Source organism: Mirounga angustirostris, unplaced genomic scaffold (assembly GCF_029215605.1).
Source record: "Mirounga angustirostris isolate CCGP_5_RB_7025 unplaced genomic scaffold, mMirAng1.0.hap1 SCAF_16, whole genome shotgun sequence".
In the NCBI taxonomy this organism is placed as follows: domain Eukaryota; kingdom Metazoa; phylum Chordata; class Mammalia; order Carnivora; family Phocidae; genus Mirounga; species Mirounga angustirostris.
Genome location: NW_026991724.1, coordinates 10,276,426 through 10,300,981, shown reverse-complemented (window position 1 = coordinate 10,300,981; position 24,556 = coordinate 10,276,426). Strand labels below are relative to the sequence as shown.

Sequence of the window (24,556 nt, the reverse complement as noted above, 5' to 3'; positions counted from 1 at the left end):
TCCTCTTCACAAAAGAGGCCTTAGTCAAGAGGCATGGAAAGACATCCTTCTTCTAATAACCCTTTCTCATACCACCATCTTTCACTGGCCCCCTCCCTGCAACCCACGGAGACCTGACCTCCATTATAACACTGGTAACACTCCACCACTCGTATCTGTTGTTGTATCTTCCTTCTCCTTTGAGACACTGACTCCTTGTAGCTTAGGAACAGGATATTGCCTTGTTCTTTTATCTCTAGAAGAATGCTAGGGATATACAGCAGGTGCTTAGTGACCTGGCTTTGAAGGAAGGAGAGAACCTCACGGTACTTCACAATCTTCCACTTAACACGCATTGAGCATCTATGGTGTGCCAGGCGGGGTGCTGGATGAACAAAATAGTAACACCAAAGGCCTCCCCCCGATCTTGGATCTAACATATGTCTTGGCTCTCCCCACCTAGCACTCGTACCCAGGAGATACCGCTGAGCAATTTTCATGGTCGGCCCTTGTCCTTAAGCCTGTCTCAAAGTACCTAGGGGGCCTGTACTTCTGATTCTTGGCATGTGTGGGTTTGTCTGGGGACATCTGACTGAAGGGGGGCGGGGAGGAGAAGTCACCAAGGGGGAAGAAAGGAGGGGACAGTTCGCAAGTACATGACCACTTGCTCAAAAGGTGTATTTCTTCCCCCAAAAGCTTTCTGCCAAAAAAGGCTGCCGGTTTGGAGAATTCCAGCATTGCCTTGGAAGTGATGTGGTTCTGAGCAGCAGTTGTATTACTAGTTCTCTTATCTCCTGCAAGCCTCAGATAAGGAAGGAGAGAGGGAAGAGGAGGGAAAACCGATGCCCAGGGCCTGGAGCTACGGCTCTAGCACGCAGATAAACAAGACACGCGAAGTGGTAGGGACAAGGGAGAGCCAGTGAGTGAAAGTCCTGAATCTGATTCACCACAGATTGGAAAGCACAGGGTAAGAAACGAAACAGTCTTGGAAAAGCCGTGATTGGATGAAAAGAAAACGCAGTAGGTACATGGTGGAACATAATTCTTTAGCACAAGGAAATCTGATTGGGGGGGGAGAGGAGACTCTTCCTGGTGTGTTTGTCAGATTACTTTGAAGTAAGCTGGGCTAGTGAAACAGTGTAGTTCACTCAGATAATTCAATTTCCCATTTTCCCATCAGCACATGTTACACTTTGTTAGAATGGCCTGTAACTAAGGAAACACATAAGGTGTGGTCCTGGGACGATGCACATTCACTGACTGACTGCAACTTACCTGCCTCCCTAATTAAAGTGTGAGTTCCAGGACAATTCCCCTTCATGCCTACATTGCCCCTGATGAGTGTAATCTCTGGCACAGGGTGGATACTTTTTCATTTTCTTATTTAACTAAAATAGTGTTAAAAAATGGACTTGCAAAATGACTATTTCCCCCTTTCAAAAGTAAGAATTAATGGCTAACAAGCCTTATCATAGAATAAAATGTTCCCTGCATAGGTGTGCAAACAAGGTCATTTTGAGCAGATTGTACACCTGTGCGGAGCACTGTTCACACGCAGTGGTGTGAATGGCACCCGCTGGAGTTGTTGCAAGGAATAAACTGTACAACCAAACAGGATTTTGAAAAATTCAAAAACAGGTTTTTGAAAAATTCTCTGAACACTAGTAAAACTGCCTGGTGTGTGTGGGGGGGGCCTTTACCTCTCTTTTCAGGAGCTGGACAGAAGTTTGTATTACAGGCTCGCAGCACTGGAGGTTTCTGATGGAGCAGACAGCTTGAGGAAGGCCGGCCCTGCTGAACACAGTGGACTGAGCGGGTCTGGACACCCCCTCCGCAGGTCACCGTGCACTGCAGAAGAGGGAAAGAGCTAGGAGTCAGCAACGCTCAGCTGGAGGTTGTCCTTTTGGAGGTCAGTGATGTCAAACAGAAGGGATCTCCAGGCTTCATGCCATGACCCGGGTGCCCTGTTGATGAAGGGGGGATTGGCCAGAGCCCAGCACGTGTGCTCACGTCCACAGTCTAATACACAACAGCCATGTGATCTGATTAGAAGGGGGTCTTAGGCAAATGCTATCTATCTCGCCCCAGAGAGAGTGTCTCCAGTTCAGTGACTCATAAAGAAGAGAGCTTCCAGAAATACAGAAGCTGCCATAAGGACGCCGAACAAATCATCACAGTATTTAAAGAATTCCAGATAATCTCTGCAGATGCAATAGTGGGGGGCAGGGGATGCTTCAGCATTAGGACAGCGAAGAAATACTACTTCCGAGACAGCTTTGGAATCCTGCCCTCGGTGCCTGGCCAAATTCTGAGTTGGCACAGTGGGTGTGGTGCTTTCTAGAAGTCAGTGATTTCACTGTTCAATCACTATCAACTTTTATAACAAATGAAATATCAGGAAAATTTTTTTTGCTTTTAAAAATTCACTACATTATTCTTATTTTTCTTATTTTATTACAGATAGGCGAAGTGTTCATTTTGGACAAGCATCTTTATATGGACTGCTTTTGGGAAGAAAAAATATGCAGGGATGGAAAACATACGAGTTTTGGATTTAACGCCAAGAGCTAAAGGTATACAGCTGTAGGACTGTTATCATCTAAACCAGGAATTGGCAAACTTTTTCTGTAAAGGGCAAGATAGTAAATATTTTCAGGTTTGTGGGCCATGGGCGATATGTAGACAAAAGAGCATGGCTGTGTCCTAATAAAACTTTATTTACAAAAAAATAGGCGGGGCTTGGAGGGGGCGCAGATTTGGCCTGCTGGAAATTGTTTGCTGATACCTGATCTAAATAATCTTAAAATGAAGCAATTTCCAAATCTCTTAAAAAAGACAGTGATAAAATTTGAAAAAGAAGTCCAGAGTGATGTAAATAGCATGTAACCGATTAAGAGATACACAATCACACTAGTTTCCTTTGCTTTTCTTCATGGTTTAGTTCTCAGATCCTCCCCAATACACACACGCGCATTATATACACATGTGTATGTATGTTTACTTACAAATACATAGGCACACATTGGTGTATACAGACCCACATAAATACACACATTCTACGTTGTGTGTATTTCTGTGTACTGACGGACACAAATCTATAGGCCTGCATTTGTGCTTGCACGTGCCCCCACCCAGCCCGTGTTTAATGATGGGGTGGGCAGCACTTCTCAAGCCAGCGAGTTCTGACATCTGTTGGTTGGAAAGGACAAGGACCACAACACAGCTTCTCTCTCAGACTTTGCTTCACACACCAACCCAGCCAATCAGAACCAAGTCTTCTGAGAAAAAGGGTGCCTCGAACATCTAATGGGTTTAAGAGCTGGGGGGGGGGGGTCCTTGCCTGAATTGACCAACTTGGAGCTTTCCCTGCTTCCTCTACAAAATAGGGACAAAATTTCAACAAATGAATTATTACATCATTCAGCAACATGACATAAAAACCGAAGGAGTCAAGGCTATGAGCAATGTTGCTAGAATACAGAAGACTCGTGGGGATTTTGAGAGCAGAGCAATAGTGAATATTTGGTACCATGTGACCAGCCTGGACTAAGTGCTTTATATTATCTTAGGTGCTCATGAAAAAAATCAGCTCTTCAAGACATTATCATCTTGATTTTCTAGCTGTGAAAGCCGAAGCTCCCAGATGACGGGAGCGGCCCAGGGCCACACCGGTGATGAGGCTGGCCAAAGATCACAAGTCGTTGAGCCTCTGGGACCTGAGCTTCTGGTCTTTCCATTTGGACGAGTCCCCCACAGCAGCCACTGGGGGGCTGCCCCCGTTCTGAGAATCTCACGGAAATCTGCGGGTGCTCACCTGTTGCCATGGTGATGGATACCATCCCGCTGCTACGCCCAAGCCCGTTCGGGCGGGACAAGCCCCTTGCTGGCAGGTTTCTTCCAACTCCAGGTTTGGTTTCTTAATATTGCGGCACCTTCGCTCCGGGAAAGTGATGAGCTTTCCCTGGAAGGGCTTCTCGCTGCATTTCATCTCCCTCTTCCTCACACCCAAACCGCAGGTCATCGAACACTAGGAGCCAAGAAGGGGGGCGTTAGGTGTGCAGAGCTCCACGGTCAAGTCTGCTGAACAGATGGCCCATCCACGTGAAATTCTAGGAATGGGATCATTGCAGGTGAACCACAGGTACTCAAAGATCCTAAAGACAAGGCAACCATGTCCCTCATGCTACTGTGAAGAAACCAGAGGGTAGAGAATTCGATTAACTGTCCCAACGTCTCAGAGCTTGTCAGCACCATGAAATGAGGCAAAATGAGGTACTGTCCAGCAGCGAGGCTCTGCCAGGGTAAGCGGCTAGCTCAAGGTCACAGCCCAAGTAAATAGTGGAGGTAAATCTGATTCACCTGTGCATTTAGCCATTAGGCTGTAACATCTCAAAGAAAATGGGTGGGAAGAGAGGTGGATGCATTGCTATGTGGGTTACTTATCATTTAGACGGAATAAAAGGACACCGATGGCCAGACCCAGGGGCTGCTGGAGTAGAAGCCCCACCTCCACCGCACCATCCCCACTATTGACCTGTTCTGCATCCCGGCCTCTGTCTTCCTCCTGGTACTGCGATCTCCTCCAGAGCAGAGACCCCCGTCCCATCAGTTACTGGGGCAGGCTTCAGGCTGGGCTCCTTTTCTCACATTTCCTCTGGCTGTGCATGCACCCGAGTTTCGCAAGCCAGAAATCCAGGAGACATCTTCACGGCTCCCTCTCCCCTCCACCCACATATGCCCGAAGGTGACAATGGCCTCCTTAGGAACTCAAGAAGATGCTGCTTCTCTCCACTCCTGGAACACTCCTCTTGAGTCCCAATCACAGCATCTGCCGGTGGGCGCCTTGCCTGTCTGGGGGGCTGCCTGCTTTACGTTGGATTGTTCTAGGTGCTAAGTGGTCCCAACCCAGGGGCCCTGGTCAAGTTTTCGGTTTCTACCACCCCCTCACCCCACTGTATGGGTTGTGTCACCTTCTTTCCCCTCGCCGTCGTATGGGGCACACCTTCCGTCTGAAACAACCTTCCCTCAACCCCACCCTTGCCCAGTTCTTGCCCATCCTTCAGCCTCACACTCCCCGGAAAGTCTCTCCTGACAAAGACTCCCCCTGGTGGCAGGGCTCGGGGACCCTGAGCTCTACCCGTGGCATCACAGACCCCCACTGCAGCACTCGGCACCCCCTACCCGAGCTGCTATGCACACGCACGGGGTGGAGCTGTTTTCACACCCAGGCACGAGCCCGCTCAGCGCGACGGGTGCTTCGTCAGGGTTTGATGAAGAGTCCGGAGGGAAAAACAGATCATTAGTAGGCACCTGCTGTGTGTGTGGAACGAGGAGGGGTGAGCCTCTGGGCGCTGGTGGGTGAACTGAGCAGTCAAACACACAAGCCAGCAGTAGGAACTTGCAACTCCTACCTCACTCCAGGAAGACACAACCCACTGCAGCCGGGTGTTCCTGGGGCATCGTCCTAGCACACAGCCCTCCTGGGACTCGGGCCTCGGGCTGCTGGAGCACAGGGTCTCCGGGACATTCTCTGCCGTGGGGGAGCTTTGGCACAGGACTTCACGCTTCCTCACCCCTCGCCCGCAGCTCTTGGAACACTGGAGATGGAGGGGGAAAAAAAGTCATGTGCATGCTCGTTTCACATGATTTTCTTCAGGTGAACGCTGAAAACTGAGTCAACAAACTATATTTAGGCTTTAAAACCAAATGCCTTATACTCCGTAGGAGAAATCTTTCCTCTCTCTAGAGGCCGTAAATGCAGGTTAGCATTCACCTTCACCATCTGAATGCCCAGGGGCTGCTGGTTGCCCAGGCCCGAAGACGAGGTTCCCTCTCCACAGCATCCATGATTACTGGGAGAATGGTACAGGGCCTGCTCTTTGGGGTAACGGTGGCTCGGTCTGGGCACTCGGCTAAGGAGGATTATTGTGCATCTGACAGGAAGTGAAAAAGATGCACGCATAAAATAGCAAGAGACTGTGACATTGATAAAAATGGGTGCAGGGTGTGCAATCCTTGTTCTTACCCACCTGCTGCCTGGGAGGTGGGCTCCATGCTAACTAGAGGGGAATAAAGAAAGAAGCACTGGGTGAATGTCTGTGAATGAACCTGCTTGATGGGCCACTCCTGCAGTCTTACTTTCTTGCCCTTCCCAAGAACTCTGTGAAACATATGGGGGGCGGGGAGAGAGGAGAATCTCCTCGCTTCCAGATGAGTAGTTAAAAACTTGTCAGCGTCGCTTGGAAGCTGTAGGCTCCAGGTCTGGATCTGCCCTCAAGGGACACGTCCCCTCCCCGGCCTCAGTTTCTGAGAAGAGCCATATGAGAGGTGCCCCTCTTGCCTCGGCTCTTTGTCAACATGCAAACATCTAGGCACAAGTCCAAGCCTCCCCCAAGGATCAACATGACTTCTAGCTCTTCACATCCTTAAGCGAGAGGGATGATGGGGACGATATTATAATCTGCAAACCACAGCAGCAGAGAACAATAATGTAATGCCTTCCATGTGATGAGGCAGGCATACTGACTTGTATCCACAACCTTCTACCAACCCTCTGAGATCACTGCTATTGTCCAGTTCTCCAGAAGGGCCAGCTGAGACTCGGAGCTTAGAGAACTTGACCAAGATCAAACAAACAGCTGTTACATAGTGAAGACGGGCAGACAAGTTTGTCTGGCATCAGGCGGGGAGATGTCCCACTAACGCATATCAAGGGTGACCCTTCTTCAATAGAATTCTTATTTTATGTGTTCCTGTTTTTTTAAATTATTTTAAGAACGATGAGACATTTTAAAATTGCTTCCCAGAAGGTTTCAGAGACATGGTCTCTAAGGGAAGAACAGGTTGAGGTAACAAAGTTTGAGGGACTCCTTTCAAATTTGTCAGGAAGATGTTCCCAAAAGGACACATTTGGTCTTAGTAAACAACAACGAAACAAAAAACCAAGGACCTAAAATACTCTCTTAAAATATTTCCATGTCAAATTTAGGGCAAACTCTGAACCAAAGCTCCTCTTCATGAGGTCACATTTGGAACTGCTCGGCCCCCCAAATCTTTCCCCCATGCCTACCACACACATTTGGCTAAAACAGCCCTTTGAATTTTCCTCTTGTAAAGTGTACCTCCTTACTTGCAGAAAAAGAGACCGGACATAACACCATAGCCTATTTCGACTGACCTTCTGCTATACATAATTATGTTCCTTCATTTTAAAGCATACCAATGCATGTCAAAGATACTCTTTCCCATTGGAGCTCCTTATTCCCCTACCAGAGTTGTAACATTAAAAAATCTCATGTCCGGGCGCCTGGGTGGCTCAGTTGGTGAAGTGACTGCCTTCGGCTCAGGTCATGATCCTGGAGTCCCGGGATCGAGTCCCGCATTGGGCTCCCTGCTCGGCAGGGAGTCTGCTTCTCCCTCTGACCCTCCTCCCTCTCATGCTCTCTGTCTCATTCTCTCTCTCGCAAATAAATAAAATCTTAAAAAAAAAAAAAAAATCTCATGTCCTATAATTTAAAAAAAAGCAGCTTTGATCTGAACTCTATTGGGGATGGGGCAGTACACTGTGATCCTTAATCAGAAATCAGTGCTCTAGGATAATGTTCCCTAAAGGAAAGCATGGCGGAAATGTGATCGCGGACTTCTCCCTGGCTTCACAGTTAGAACCCCTGCCTCTTTTTGATGATTCCATAAAGCTGGCTTGACCTCCATGGTTTAGCAGAGGCTGGGTTACCACGGAGCAGAATTCTCACCGTCAGCATGTCTTGGACCAGATAAATCTTTCAGGGAGCTGTCCCTGACACTGTAGGATGTTTATCTCTACCAAATAGATGCCCACAGCATCATTCCTCCATGCTGGGACAGTGAAAAATGCTTCCAGACACCACCTGAGAGGACCTCTGACAAACCCAGCCCCCACTGAGCACCTCAGGGCTGTGAATGGTGGGTAGGTCTGTGCCTCTTCTGACTTTATAACTTTCTACCTTTCACTGGGAGTTTGTGATGATAGGAAACTTTATACCCGACTCCCCTCTGGATCCCTCCAACACCATGGCTCTTTCCCCTGAAGCCAAGAGTTGAATATCCTTCCTATGCCATTTTTATATTTGTGTTTTCTATTTGCTTTAGAGAATTCAGTAGCCCTTTCGTCTGCCAATCCACTGACACGCAAATCCTTCCTAGCTGTGCTCATGAATCTAGCCTCAATGGCCCCCATGCTCTACTTTCTAGACTTCAAAGGAAGACTCTGAGCTGTGATGCAGGGGCTTCCAATCTGCAGGTTGCATAAAAATCACAAAAAAATACAAATTGAAATGCCTCGTCACATTAACTCAGTGTGATTCCCGGGAAAGCATAAATAGCTGAGTGCCTCATGGGAGCAAGGATACCACCCCTGTTTTTGCCACCATCTTTGTCCAGAAGGAACAAGGCTCACGACTCCAAGTCTTGCCCAGTTACCTGAGACCAGGGTCCAAGGCTCCATTCCGGTGGGCAGGCATGGCTGTTGCAGGCTTGCACCTGTGTGGGCGTGCTCACTGGGCAGAGAGAATGCAACACGGCTTCCTCCTTCTGGAAGGGCTTCTTCTGGACACACTGGATCTTCCTGCTCTGCTGGCCCCCCGCACACGACCGGCTGCACACACTCCATTCGCCTGGCTTCCAGCTTGCAGTGAAAAACCAGAATTACTTCCAATGAGGCTGAGGCTTTGCATCATCCCTTCCAAAGCAGTTATTGTATAAGCTTTAACCACCTGATGAAAGCCTTGGGTTGATTTTAGAACCAATAAGGGCGACTCCTAGCAACTATTTTTCTTTGGGTTTCAAAGCCTATGCAAATGGGGTCCAGTGAGAGGAAGTCACATTTAATCATCACACAGTTCTGGGCAAAAACACATTCTTGCTCTCTGCAAGGGAAGAAACATGTGCCATTTGGAAACCTGAGCGATTCATTCATTCGGCCAAATCTACTGGGATCTTCACTTTGTGCCATGGACTCTCCCAGGCATCGGGGTTGAAAAATGGACGAGGCAATGTTCTTTCCATTATGGAGCCTACAACACAGTGATGAGGTGGATATGTGAACAAATAAGGACAATACTATGGGATGATGGCTATAATAGATGTTAATACAAAGTACGGTAATGAGACTGAGGGGAGAATGATCAATGGGAGGGGAGGGGGGTGCACATGCATCATACATGCCTGCAGGAGGGCAGGGCCCCTTCAGCAGTGGTCTTACAGAAACTATTTATAAGGAGGCAGTTCCCCCAACTATTCGGTTATTCTTCAACTTCATGGATGAGTTAAGAGACACAACCTTGCGTTCTTTATGGAGAGATTGCCACACCACATTTTTCACGGTGTTCTGAGACTTGGTGTGCATGTGAATGAACCTACTAATCCTTTCCAATGACTGCATTTGACCAATTGATAATCTAGGATTGGAAGGCCTGGCATAAAGATCCCCCAGAGATGACCTTACACATTTCAGTCATAGGAGTGATGTCTAAGACTAGTTTACCAGTAGTCTAAATCTCATTTCAAGAAATAAAACCTGAGACCAAATACATTTTTTGGTTTACATTTGCATTTCTGCCACCTTTACCAGTCCTGTAATTTTTTCCCCTGGTTTACCCCTCCAGCCCGACGTGTGAAGTTAAAAACCTTTCCTTTCATGCAGAGAGTATGGCACATGAGTTCTAGATGATGTTGTTCTAAAACACTGCATAATTCATATTCTTTTAAAGAAAGAGAATACAAAATAGAATAATTCCTTATTTGTGTAATTATTTGTGTCTTGTAAGATGTCAAGGAAACATATTTATGAGATTATTAATTTCACCATTTTCCTATAAAGATGGCATTTTTGTCTAACCAATTCAACTTTTTCCTTCATTCGACAAATATGATGAATCTGTTAAAGTACAGAAAGAGCACACCAGGTAGACCTTTTGCATGCCAGGCATGGTTCTGCATCCTTGGGCCGCAGGCTCACTCCCCATCTATCCTCAGTCCCTAGCAACCCCACCTCAGAGCCCAGCTCCTACACTGTCCATTTCCACCCCCCTGCTTTTTTGTACATGCCCTCTTTATAGCACATATCTCACTGCCTCTCAATTACTTCCTTACACACCCCTCTTTTCCCCTTGATTGTGAGTTCACTGGTGGCACGAAGTACAAGTTCTCTGGATCCACACTGTCAGCCCAAGGCTGGCATCCAGTAGGTGCATATGACATGCTTGTTGCATGGGAAGATAACGGAGTTAGATGGGATGGATTCCTTTGTCCTTCTAACTCAAATAACCTAAGACCTTATTTCCAGTATATGTCCCTGAAGGTCCCATTATTCCAACAGGAAAATACAAAGATATAACTGATAAGGTGGAGAAGAAAGGAAGGGAGCAACGGATCCTGCCTGTTCTACCACTCCAACCCTGCAGTCACTGTGAGGGCTGTTCTGTTTTTAAATAGCCAGTAATTGGTTACTGCACAGTATTATTTCCACACAGGGTCATCACAGAAGTTCTAGCAGTCAGGCACAAGCTGGGCTCTCTCCCTTTCCTTGGATGGACATATGAAGGGGGTCTGTGTCTTTGCTTGGCAGAAACAGCCAACAATGGGAAGGAGGCTTAAAATCACAAAACATCAGCTTGCCATTCAAGCAGACTCACAATTACACACACACACACACACACACACCCCCCATCTAAAGAAGACATTACTCCACAAGCGTCAATAACACTGTCTGGTAATCATATGTTAGAGCCACCGGATATCTTTTAGAATCAGATATTTCTTAGCAAAATGGGAAAATCCATGGAAGCCCACCAAATTTCTTTTTACTCTTTGTGTTCAGGACACAGCTGCTTCCAGATTCTTGGAGAAAAACGAGGTGGACAACAGGGCATATGGGATTGGTGAACAGCTGAAGGCCCAGACAATGAGAACAACTGCACTATTACAAGGAAAAAATGCATGTATGTGTCTAAAAAGATTGTGCAATATAATTGCATCACCACAAAGCAAACACTACTTATTAAGATGATCTGAATCATTAGGGAACACAACACTGCTTTAGAAGGAACTCTGCCGATTCTCTATAAATACATCTGGCAGAAGATAAATCACACAAAGGACTCCATTCGGCTGGGAAGATTATTTAAAATAAGCATTCAAACAATAGTGTGGCTAAAATCCATCCCCAAAACACACCCACCGAGCTCCCCATAGAGTGCCATCATCAGAAGCGGATTACCACTTGGCCTCTACCTCTTTCTTTTCGTGTCTTGCTACTGTGTAATTTGCATTGGGGGTTTCATGGTCTGCCTAGTATTATGATTTTTAAATTCTTGGATGACTATATGAAAGTTAAGCACACAACTACATGTAAATCTAACTAATATGGGATTTTGTATTATTTAAATATCTGTTTGATTTAGTTCAGAGGAGGCTCTATGTAAAGATTTAAAAAAAAAAAAAAAAAAAAGATACCTTAAAACCCCAAGGTTAGGTTTGCAATGCTGGAGTCAAATGACTGTCTAAAGCAATCTGTGTTTTTCCAGTTATATATTTTAACCTCAATTGTCTTCTTTTCTCTGTTACTTTTTTTGGGCATTCTCTCTCTCTCTGGGTCACTTGTGAGCAGAAGCACCAACAGTGGGTTTTAGTTTTCTCATATCAACAAGAAGAGCATGCAAGTACACATGTTACCAGAAAGACATTTCCAGATGACTTACTAAGCAGGGCAGGGGAAAGCATTGCATATTTTGGGTGCAGTTGCTGGCTTGGTTCTTGCATTGCAGAACGAAGAGCTGACTTGAGTGTTTTGATCTCGTAAGCAAATGGCCTTTACACTTATGTAACCTAATAAGACATCAAAAGTTACAAAGTGAAAATTACAGATAACCAATTCAATTTCAGTTCCAAGTGCAGCCTGACTTACCAGGGTTCTGATGTTTTACTTAAGATACAGAATCTAAATACGGTGTTGAGAACACCTCCCATCTGCAACTAATTTGAATCCCATTTCCCCCCGAGATAATAGTTTTCATATTTTAGTAATTTGAATGTGTAGCTTCTTAGTTTTCAAGACCACTATGGATTCTTGAACCATGAAGTGATAAACGCAACCTTTTGAAAACAGGGTGGCTTTACAGGGGAACATCCCACAAACTTGAACTCACATTGCATCCATCTATTGGAAAATGTTCTTCAAAGAAAAACCTTTGGTAAATTATGTGTGGAAACTCTAATATCCTACTTTTCCATGAAGCATCTTCTACTTCCATAAGAAATAGATATAAACAAAAAGCTGAATTCTCTGAATAGGGGTTCATATCTGTCAGCTAGGACTCGGGGCTTTTGGTTTTTTGCTTGAGTGACACTTAATGCCTGGCTTGCAATGTTCGTCTCCGGACTTCTCACCAGAAGCACATATTTTTTATGTGTGTGAATAATTTTGTCAGCTCTCCAAATAGAAATGCTGCCGCCTCTTTGAATTCTGCTTGTTTATATTTACATGGTACTTTTCCTTAAAATGGAATCTGAGAAACAATGAAAAGTTACTCCTGTGATAATGATTAGGTGAAGGAGGTGTGCCTGGAGGAGGCACTTACCAAACACTGGGATTCCCTAGAGTTAATTGTTTACTTCCATTTATTCATTTAGACTCTCCTTCTCATATGCCTTGGACACACTATGGTCTGGAAGTCACATGAAGGGATCGCTAAATCAAGGCAAGGGGAGGATCCCACCATGCACTTCTCCAGCCTCCTCCCTTTGGTTGGACTCATTCGCCATAAATGGAAAATGGATTGAATCTCTTCCCTTCCCAAAGAACAGTGCTCTCCCTGGAATACCAGGAAGTTATTGCAAATGATCTCAAAAAGCATTTGATACATGAAAAACTGCTTGTAATTTAAGTGAAAAGGAGCATATTGTAAACATGTATCAATAGCATGGTTTCTGTGCCGTAAAAAAATAATATAAAATGATCTGTGTGGGTGTGTCTGAGAACATGTAACACACGTGTCTTTATATTTGCATAAGAAAGTGATAGAATGACACAGACAAAAGTATTAACATTGGCATGCGCTGATTAAAGGATTAGGGAAAATTATTTTTCTTCTGCATAGTCTATTGCTTTTAAAATGTGTATTACGAAAAATGTATTACTTTTTTGGTAATTTTACGTTTTAAGTATAATTAACAGTGTTGTATTAGTTTCGGTTGTACAACATAATAACTCAACAATGCTATGCGTTCCTAAGGGCTCAGCATGATCCATGTGCTCTGAATCCCCTTTATTTGTTTCTATAAAAATGTATTACTTTTCAAGTATTTAATATTTTTTTCAAGTATTTAATATATTTAACAAAGAAGTATTTCCTTGTGTTTTGTTAATTAGCATGAACACCTGAAGAAGTCTTATAGACTGAAGAATTTCTTCGTTTTCTATATTTCTGCTCTCTGTGTCTGGTTCAAGATGCCCCACTGTGCTTAGGGGGATGGACACATTTGGGAAACCCACTGTCACCACATGCTCTGATAATGAGAAAATGTGTGGCTAACCTCCATGCTTCAGTTTTATGGATCCATTTATAGATTTTCATTCTTCTTCTCACAGGGGCAAGGGTAACAAAGACTGACTTACACACAAATATATGATATTTTTGGATCTAAATAAAATGCTTGCCTTCTACTCACTGAGAGGACAGCTATTGTTTTCCCTCCCTTAGGAGGGTGAATTCCCAGATTCACCACACTTCCCTCCTGAGACTTTGCTGGCCTCACCCCTGGGGGATGGGATGACATAATACCTGCGTTTCAGACAGACGTCTTACGTTTGCCTTGCGCGTGTTCTCTCTGGGTTAGACCCTCCCTCCCACAAGCCTCAGTGGGAGGTTCTTACCAACAGAAAAGTCAGGATAGGGAGAAACTAAACTGTAAGGTGAAAAGAAAAATATAAACAAACAGGTATTTTGTTGGGACGCCTGGGTGGCTCAGTTGTTTAAGCATCTGCCTTCAGCTCGGGTCATGATCCAGGAGTCCTGGGATCGAATCCCACATCGGGCTCCCTGCTTGGCAGGGAGTCTGCTTCTCCCTCTGACTCTCCCCCCTCTCATGCTATTATTATCTCTCTCAATAAATAAATAAAAATCTTAAAAAAAAAAACACAGGTATTTGACTATTTTGCCCCATAAATTCAGATAGGTAAACTTTAAGTCCTGGTTATGAATGACTTGAATTTTCTGAGACTTGGTTCCTTTCCACATAGGAAAATCCTTAAAGAGGACAATAATATTTGCTTTTTACAGGGATGGTTCCCATAAAAGACAGTTCTTTTGTTGCTTATTTAAATCATACAATGTAAAGAGGTCTGAGATTGAAGAACCTGTTTTGAGAAAAGACTTGTAAGGTAGAATTGGAAAATCAACTACCTGCACCACAAGAGAGAGAGCACGGAGACTGCACTGTGGTCCAGGCATGGCTGTGCCTTTTTGAGGCTGGCTGAGTTCCATTCGTGACCTTGGGAAGTGCATACTTCCAAGCTATCCCCGGATTTTTGCCTTGCATCAGGACCTGGACAGCACAGATAGAAACCAGAAATGAAGAGACAGGTCAGACCCTGGAATTCCAGAAATCTCACCGAACATTTTAAAGATATTTGTATGACATTTTGACCTTAAACTTGGCTCACGCCGTTGTTCGCAAGTGTGTTTTATGTTGATTTCAAGTTTTCCCTTGATACTTTAAAATGTGTATTTCCATATCATCAAAGCTGTGATTTAGATGGATGCTAAATAGGGAAACATGACGACTTTTGCTATAAGCCCACTACCCTCAACTCTATGTATATCCATTAATAAAGCAAAAAAAAAAAAATTTTTTTTTTTTTTTACAATATATTGAAGGCAGTAAGGTTATATTATGAGGTCTCGACCTTCCCATTACACTTGAAAGCCTAGCATGGGCCTAACAGAGTGGTGTCTCACAGATAATGGTTGAAACTGAATCTACATATATATTTTTTTCTTCATTTTTAATTTTTTAAATTTATTTTATGTTAGTCACCATACATCAGTTTTTGATGAAGTGTTCCATGATTCATTGTTTGTGTATAACACCCAGTGCTCCATGCAGTACGCGTCCTCCCTAATACCCACCACCAGGCTAACCCATCCCCCCCTCCCCTAAAACCCTCAGTTTGTTTCTCAGAGTCCATAGTCTCTCATGGTTCATCTCCCCCTCCAATTTCCCCCGCTTCATTTTTCCCTTCCTACTATCTTCTTTTTCTAACATATATTATTTATTTCAGAGGTACAGGTCTTTGATTCAACAGTCTTACCCAATTCACAGCGCTCACCATAGCACATGCCCTCCCCAATGTCTATCACCCAGCCACCCGAACCCTCCCACCCCCCACCACTCCAGCAACCCTCAGTTTGTTTTCTGAGGTTAAGAATATATATTTTTAAGATTTATCCTGGGCCACAATTTACAGTCCTTCTCCTGGGTGCCAGTAGAAGCTGGGCACGAGGGAGGAACTCCAAAAACCATAGAATACCCCGCTCAGAGTTACCTATCATCAATTTTAGAATCCAAGGAATTCCAGTAGGATTTCCAAAGAGAATGTATCTGTCAATTTTGTACCAGGATGAACAGATATGACAAAATGAAATAGGACCAGAAGTAGGGGTTGCTAATGTATATACTGGAATGGATTTAATCTCCAAAGGACTTAGGATACATGAAAAGATGCTCAACATCACTGATCATCAAGGAAATACAAATCAAATTACAGTAAGATACCACCTCACGCCAGTCAGAATGGCTAAAATCAACAACACAAGAAACAACAGGTGTTGGCGAGGATGGGGAGAAAGGGGAAGGAACACTTTTGCACTGTTGGTGGGAATGCAAACTGGTGTAGCCACTGTGGAAAACAGTATGGAGGTTCCTCCAAAAGTTAAAAATAGAGCTACCCTATGATCCAACAGTTGTACTATTATTTACCCCACGAATGCAAAAATATTAATTCAAAGGGATACATGCACCCTGATGTTTATAGCAGCATTATCTACAAGAGCCAAATTATGGAAACAGCCCAAGTGTCCATCAATAGATGAATGGATAAAGAAGATGTGGTATGTATATACAATGGAGTATTACTCAGCCATAAAAAAAAAAAAATGAAATCTTGCCATGCAATGACATGGATGGAGCTAGAAAACCTTATGCTAAGTGAAATGAGTCAGTCAGAGAAAGACAAATACCATACGATCTCACTCTTATGTGGAATTTAAGAAAAAATGAGCATAGGGGGGAAAGTGAGAGAGAGGGGCAAGCCAAGAAACAGAGTCTTAACTCTAAAGAACAAACTGAGGGTTACCAGAGGGGAGGTGGTGGGGGTGGGTCAAACAGGTGATAGGGATTAAGGGGTGTACTTGTCCTGATGAGCAAGGGGTGACGTATGGAAGCACTGAATCCCTATATTGTATACCTGAAACTAATTATTACACTGTATGTGAACTGGAATTTGAATAAAAATTAAAAAAAAAAAAAGAGGACAAGGACTCAGGATAAATCTGACCCTATAAGGTCTGGCCACTAACATAAGACCAATCATGTACTGGCACGTCCCACATGTCAGGCCCTCTGCTGGGTATTTTCTAGGCATTATCTCAAAACATTCCTATAACAACTCTTCAACGTAGCTGCTCATTTTTTCATTGGGAAAAAACTGACAAGAACGAACTTGTACAGGATCACACAGGTGACTCTTGAATAAGCTTAAAATAGAACGTAGGACCGCCAGCCAAATGTGCCTAAATATTGCAATCTATCACCTTGTCTTTGGGGCAAACATTATTTGCCTCCCTTCCTGATGCTCTCTTTCCTTAAGTATTGCTTTTCCTTTTTTCCTCTTCTTTTAATCTCAAACATGAGTATAAATAGCTCCCGCCCCATGAGTCTTGTGGAAAATTCTTTACCACTAGGACTGGGCATTCATGCCCCCAAAGCAAAGCAGATTTCCAGTTAAAAATAGGAAGCCCTGGCTCTTTCTCTGTCTGGTGGGACCCACTTCAATTAGGGCTGCGTGGGTGGTAGCTATTCAGGGACCTTCATTACACCAACCACTGCTCGGGATACTACAAAATGGTTTCCACTTGCTGTTAGTTTCAGCGTCTCCAGGAATATTATGGCTTACTCCGAAGATTCCATGGTGTGAACATCGTTTGTTGTACAACAAAACGAATACTTGGTGCCTCCCAGAAACAACCAACATCCTGTCAGATGGGTCTTTGTTCCCTTCACCCCCATCCAAAACAAAACACAATAGGTAATAGTACCATTAAAATGGACACATGCCAAATTTTCCTTAGTTACCAACGAAAACCTCAAAATCAAGGTCCTAGAGGTCTTACTTTTGAAGACCTTTCTAGTCTTTTTCTTCTTTTTACAGCTACGTCATACAACTGTTCTTGATATTAAGTACACAATTGAGAGTTTTATTCACAATCACACCAGAATTTTGAGAGAGGTTTTACGTTCTGAAAAGAATCTTGATGCTCATTGCTATTTCAACTCAATTTCCCCTTCAATAAAAGTAGTATCTTGTATGTAACACTTTGGGTTTCTGTTTTCTTTGTGCCATATCCCTTTTAGCGGGATCTCTTTGTACAGAGACCTCACAGGGAGAGAGTAATGCAGTGCACCTGCCCACGTGTGCAGTAAAACGTAGGTGAAGCACATGACATTGTAGTAAGCAATAACGCTCAGGAGGCAGGATGATTTTATAACACATGATGTATCACACACGCGTGTAAGGGACACAAGTTCAAGTGTTAAGCATGATAGAGAAAGAAATCCACTCACTTATCTCCACTTCCTAAGACCACTCCATTCTCTCCCATTCAAACTAGATCCTGATGTTGACTACCACAGGGCAAATGGGTCCCCAGTGGAAATGCATAAAATATTAAAAATACTACTTCTTGCCTTTTGAGTTTGGAAGACTTCCATTCTGGTGATTTGAGAGGGACTTAACACACTTTCAATGGGCATTGAAAATATGTTCTTTCACCTTTTAGAGAGACTCTAGAACCTAAGCCGTATGTGGCCTGTGGTTTCTCTGTAAAACATTTTAAAATGTTGCTGTGAACAGCAGGAGGTGTTTAGGAAAAAAAAATTAAGCAAATCAAAGTGTCATTACTATTGAACAAAACCAATCAAGATGTCAAGTGTCCCTCAGGCTCCAGTAAAGCTAGCCATAGAGAATTAACAATGCTACCAATAAGAAGAGAATTTACACAATCTCCCCCGTGAAACCTCTTTCTGCATCTGTACTCACATGCTCCAGCTCTCCTACTCTTCCCCACAACGCCTGACCCTAGCTCCTCTTCGGTCCAGGTTCTCCACTACGCCCCAGATTCCATCTGCCCTCATCCACCTAAGGACACCACTACCAGAACTGCCCCTTTATCTTGAGCTTTACTGAAATGTCCCTATTAGATCTTTCCCATCAGCATCCAAGCACGCTATTATCTATCTCCTCTGAAAAAAATCTCCACACATGTGGGATATATCTCCACATATCCCTCCAGCTCATATCCCAATTCACTGATTCCCTTTAGAGCAAAAATCCCTCAAAGAGTTGTCTTTACTCTCTGTCTCCATATATTTTCTCATTCACCCATGATCCTTCTGGATCAGGCGTCCCTCCCCAACACATCACCGAAACCGCTCTTTCAAGGGCACCCTGCCATATCCAAGAGTTGATGGGCCTCGTCTTACTGGATACAATCGATCCCTTCCTCCTTGCTTTGCCACCCGAAGCGGATTCTCTCAGTTCTTTTCCTGCCCCACAAAACTTCATTCCTAATTTCTTTGGCTGAATCCTCCTCATCTCCTAACTATTCATTATCAAAGGGACCTCCAACACCTTGACCTCTCGTTTATTTATACACACTCCTTCACGTGACTTCATCCAGTGCTGATTTTAAGTACAATCCACATGCTGACCACTCCCAAATTCATCACTCCACACCATATTTTCCAAGAGAACATTCTACAATGATGATCGTGTACTCTAATCCCATGGTGCTCCATGCAGTAACCACAAGCCACATGCGGCTACTGAGTACAGCATATTACTGTGACTACATAAGCCTTTACATTTAATTTAAATCTAAACTTAAATAACCATGTGTGGATAGTGGTTGCCCTATAGGGCAGCAGAGCTGGAGATGAAACCCATCTTCTGAGGTCCATATTCACACATTCAGCTGCCTATGGAGCATCTCTACCTGAAGTTTTAAAAGGCATATCAACATACAACACTGAACTCACGATTCTCCTCCCTGTATCATGTTCTTCTCAATCCCATGTAATGGCAACCGATCCTTCCAATCATTCAGGCTAAGATAAAAAGCTGGAAGCACCCCATCTCCTTTTTCTCACACCCTGCAACTAACCAACCAGGAAATGGTGTTCTCTTCATGTCCAGGGTACCTCCAATCTGACCGTGTCTCACTTTGTCTCTTGCCACTGTTGTTTCCCTGGTCTAAGCTACGCTCATCACCTCTTCTGATTTCCATGCTCACGGCGCTCTAGGGATGAGGAGAAGCCATATTCTCCAGTAGAGGAAATAAGGCCGCCCCATTTAGTACTATAATAATCATTCGCTGACAATTACTAAAGGGATGAAAATCCCCTAGAACCTGCAAAGGAAAATCAAATGCTGCTGTGAAATTTGGGGCGGGGGAGGGGGAGGAGAGGACAGATCACATGACTCCCTAAAGAAGCTTTTTATCTGTCATTTAATGAATAAAGTATCTTGGCGATAATTTCTGCCGAAAAGCCACAAAACAGCCAAGAGAATTTAAGTTTTCTTTGAGGATTTCTATTCCCCTCAAAGGGGCAAACTTGTATATTGAGTTTCCCACCTCCCTTCCCTCACAGTTTAAACAAAAATATGTAAGGATCCTCTGAAGGGTAAAATTTTTTTTTTAACTAAAAAAAATTTTTATTTAAATTCCAGTTAGCATATAGTGTAATATTAGCTTCAGGTGTACAATACAGTGATTTAGCACTTCCATACCTCACCCGGTACTCAACATGACAAGTGCCCCCTTTCATCCCCATCACCTATTTCACCCATCCTCCACTGACCACCCATCTCTCTTCTGGTACCTACAGTTCATTCTCTATAGTTAAGACTCTGTTTCTTAGTTTGCCCCTCTCTCTTTTTTACCCTGTTTGCTCAATTGTTTTCTTTCTTAAATTCTACATATAAGTGAGATCCTATGGTATTTGCCTTTTTCTAATGGACTTGTTTCACATAGCATAAGATTTTCTAGCTCCATCCATGTCATTGCAAATGGTAAGATTTCATTCTTTTTTATGGCTGAGTAATATTTCATTGTATGTATATACCACCTTTTCTTTATCCATTCGTCAGTCGATAGACACTTAGGTTGTTTCCATAATTTGGCTATTGTAGATAATGCTGCTATAAATAGCGGGGGGTGTGTATCCCTTTGAATTAATATTTTTGTATTCTTTATGGTAAACAGTAGTTCTACTTTTAACTTTTTGAGGAACCTCCATACTGTTTTCCACAGTGGCTGCACCAGCTTGCATTCCCACCAACAGTGCAAGAGGGTTCCCCTTTCTCCGCATCCTTGCCAACACCTGCTGTCTCTTGTGTTGTTGATTTTAGCCATTCTGACTGGTGTGAGGTGGTATCTCACTGTAGTTTTGATTTGTATTTCCCTGATGATCAGTGAGGTTGAGCATCTTTTCATGTGTCTACTGGCTATCTGTATGTTTTCTTTGGAGAAATGTCTGTTCATGTTTTCTGTCCATTTTAAGTTGGATTATTTGGTTTTAGGGGGTTGAGTTTTAGGACTTATTTTAGATACTAACCCTTTTTCAGATATGTCATGCAAATATCTCCAATTCAGTAGGCTGCCTCTTAGTTTTGTTGATAGTTTCCTTCACTGTGCAGAAGTTTTTATTTTGATGTAGTCCCAAAAGTTTATTTCTGCTTTTGTTCCCCTTGGCTCAGGAGACATATCTAAAAAGATGTTGCTATGGCCAATGTCAAAGAAGTTACTGCTTGTGTTCCCTTCTAGGATATTTATGGCTTCAGGTCTCACATGTAGGTCTTTAGTCCATTTTGAATTTATTTTTGCATCTGGTGTAAGAAAGAGGTCCAGTTTCATTCTTTTGCATGTTGCTGTCCAGTTTTCCCAACACCATTTGCTGAAGAGACTATCTTTGCAGCATTGGATGTTCTTTCCTGCTTTGTTGAAGATTAACAGACCATAGAGTTGTAGCTTCATTTCTGAGTTTTCTATTCTGTTCCATTGATCTATGTGTCTATTTTTGTGCCAGTACCATACAGTTTTGTTTGTTATAGTTTTATAATATAACTTGAAGTCCAGAATTGTGATGCCTCCAGCTTTGTTTTTTTCAAGATTGCTTTGGCTATTCAGTGTCTTCCCATACAAATTTATATGTTCCATACACATTTTAGGATCATTTATTCTAGCTCTGTGAAAAATGCTGTTGGTATTTTAACAGGGCTTGCATTAAATGTGTGGATTGTTTTGGGTGGTATAGACATTTAAACAATATTTGTTATTCCAATCCATGAGCATGGCATGTCTACTTCTTTCTGCCATCTTCAATTTCTTTCATCAGTGTTTTATAGTTTTCAGGGTACAGGTCTTCTACCTCTTTGGTTAGACTTAATCCTTAATCTTACTATGTTTGGTGCAATTATAAATGGAAATGATTCCTTAATTTCTCTTTCTACTGCTTCATTATTGGTGTATAGAAATGCAACAGATTTCTGTATGTTGATTCTGTATCCTATGACTTTACTGAATTCATGTCTCAGTTCTAACAGTTTTTTGGGGGAGTTCTTAGGGTTTTCTATATATAGTATCATATGGAAGTTTTACTTCTTTCTTGCTGATCTGAGTGCCTTTTATTTTTTTTTTTTATATTTTATTTATTTATTTTAGAGAGAGAGAGAGTGAGAAAGAGCATGGGAGGAGAGACGGTCAGAGGGTGAAGCAGACTCCCCATTGAGTAGGGAGCCCAATGCAGGACTCGATCCCGGGACTCCAGGATCATGACCTGAGCCGAAGGCAGTCGCCTAACCAACTGAGCCACCCAGGCACCCTGAGTGCCTTTTATTTCTTTCTGTTGTCTGATTGCCGTGGCTAGAACTTCCAGTACTATGTTGAATAACAGTGGTGAGAGTAGACATCCTGCTCTTGTCCTGATCATAAAGAAAAAGCTCTCAGTTTTTCCCCATTTAGGATGATATTTGCTGTGGGTTTTTCATATATCGTCCTTAGTACGTTGAGTCATGTTCCCTCTAAACCTACTTTGTTGAGGGTTTTTACCATGAATGGATGTCGTACTTTGTCAAATGCTTTTTCAGTGTCTATTGAAATGATCACATGGTTCTTATCCTTTCTTTTATTAATGTGATGTATCATGTTGGTTGATTTGCAAATATTGAACCAATCTTGTAAACCAGGAATAAATCCCACGTGATCGTGGTTAATGATTTTTTAAATGTTTTTTTTAATTTTTTTAATTTTTTAAATTTATTTGACAGAGACATAGCGAGAGCAGGAACACAAGCAGGGGGAGTGGGAGAAGGAGAAGCAGGCTTCCCGCGGAGCAGGGAGCCCGATGTGGGGCTTGATCACAGGACCCTGGGATCATGACCTGAGCCGAAGGCAGATGCTTAACATCTGAGCCACCCAGGCGCCCCGATTTTTTAAATGTTTTGTTGGATTCAGTTTGCTAGTATTTTGTTGAGGATTTTTGCATCTACCTCTCAAAGATATTGGCCTATAGTTCTCTTTTTTAGTGAGGTCTTTATCTAGTTTTGATGCCAAGGTAATGCTGGCCTCATAGAATGAATTTGGAAGTTTTCCTTCTTTTTCTACTTTTTGGAAGAGATTGAGAAGAATAAGTATTAATTTGAAGAGTAAAATTCTTGAGCTAAAAGTAGAAACAGCAGCAAGCAGATTTGATTCCAAGAAGGCAACTAATCTATTTCATATTATCAAAGTAATAAGTTTACTCAGCCAGCCAAAGCAAGAAGAATAACTTAACACAATTTACTATAAATATTCACAAGATTATATGATGTGTTCATATAATATATGGCATATAGGACATATTTATATTTTGTTTGCTGAACACATTAATGCATTCAGTGAGCACATAATGAATAAAAGATTCTCAACTTTAAAAAATGAAATGACTTAAGGCTTGACTATAATGTCTACGTAGCCGTAAATTCACATGCAGAGTTGTGTGCACAATCACGTAGGCTGAAAGACAATATTTGTGTAAACCAGCAAAAAGCTGATTTAAGAGTCTAACATCAGCTCATACAGGCCTCTGAAAGGCAGTAATTATTTAAACAAATAGACATCAAGGCCAAGTATATAAAAGATGAGTATTTGCCAATTATAACATAGTATTTGCTTCTCAATGATAATTAAGGTATTCTTTGTCCTTTTCTTTATCCTGTATTGAGGAGCAAAGTGACCAAGAACAGAATACACAGCAATCATCTTGTCTCTCACTTTCTGATGCTTGCAAATAGTCAATCCTTTGGAAACATGTTGTCTGCTTAGCCAATAGAATCTCTGTAGGTCACTCTTTCACCCTGTTCTCAAAAAGATAGGATTTTGTTAAAAAAAAATCCTACCCTAAAGAATGGCTACATAAATTGTGGGGCCTGATGCAAAATGAAAACACAAGGCCCCTTGTTTAAAAAAAATTATTGGGATGCCTGGGTGGCTCAGTTGGTTAAGTGTCTGCTTTCAGCTCAGGTCATGATTCCAGGGTCCTGGGATCGAGCCCCACATCGGGCTCCCTGCTCAGTGAGGAGTCTGCTTCTCCCTCTCCCTCTGCTGCTCCCCCTGCTCATGCTCTCTCTCACTCGGTCTCTCAAATAAAAAAAATCTTAAAAACATTATTAAGAATTTCAAGTTAGTGACAGCAGAGCATTAGACTGAACAGAGAGTCCTTCTGAGCATGAGGCTTTGTGGACGTTGTAGGTCCTGGCCATTAAGGTTGTCACCTGCACCAGGTTTAAGACACAATTTTAGACTTTCCAAATTCTAAATGACCCTGTGGTCTAACACTGATGTCACCCACCCTTCCTAAACGGAGACAATAGCCTCTGGTCAGGTGGGCCTGCACCTAAGGACGTCAGTATGACTCTGGCCATCCCTTTGATCACAGACTCTCCCACCTGCACCTGGAGAGCAGGAGTAACCACACAGCTGAGACTCCAGCTGCCCCCATGAACGCAGAGGAACCAGGCTGGGACAAGGGGCAATGTGAACCCGATCGTTCCTGCCACTCACATCTATTTCAAAGCATTTTCAGTGACTTTGTCGAAAGCAGTCAGTAACTGTTCTTGGCTCTAGTGGAGAACACAGATGCCCTCCGGGTCCCGGGAACGCCCCCCACTGCCTCCCCCCAGCCGCGGCACGAGGATCACAATTCTGTTTCTGAGCCACCCCACGCT

The 24,556-nt window shown here is 43.1% G+C and overlaps 1 protein-coding gene across 1 annotated transcript in view; it reads right to left on the bottom strand.

The window, feature by feature from the left end:
* ADAMTS18 (ADAM metallopeptidase with thrombospondin type 1 motif 18) overlaps positions 1–24,556 on the bottom strand; it is a 147,413-nt gene that overhangs the window by 6,356 nt on the left and 116,501 nt on the right. Inside the window, exons 17-22 of the mRNA XM_045892105.3 lie at positions 14,418–14,559; positions 11,715–11,841; positions 8,437–8,641; positions 5,391–5,576; positions 3,794–4,006; positions 1,680–1,827 (exon numbers count right to left, since the gene is read on the bottom strand). Coding sequence (XP_045748061.1) covers positions 1,680–1,827; positions 3,794–4,006; positions 5,391–5,576; positions 8,437–8,641; positions 11,715–11,841; positions 14,418–14,559 — 1,021 coding nt within the window. The remainder of the gene's footprint in view (positions 1–1,679; positions 1,828–3,793; positions 4,007–5,390; positions 5,577–8,436; positions 8,642–11,714; positions 11,842–14,417; positions 14,560–24,556) is intronic.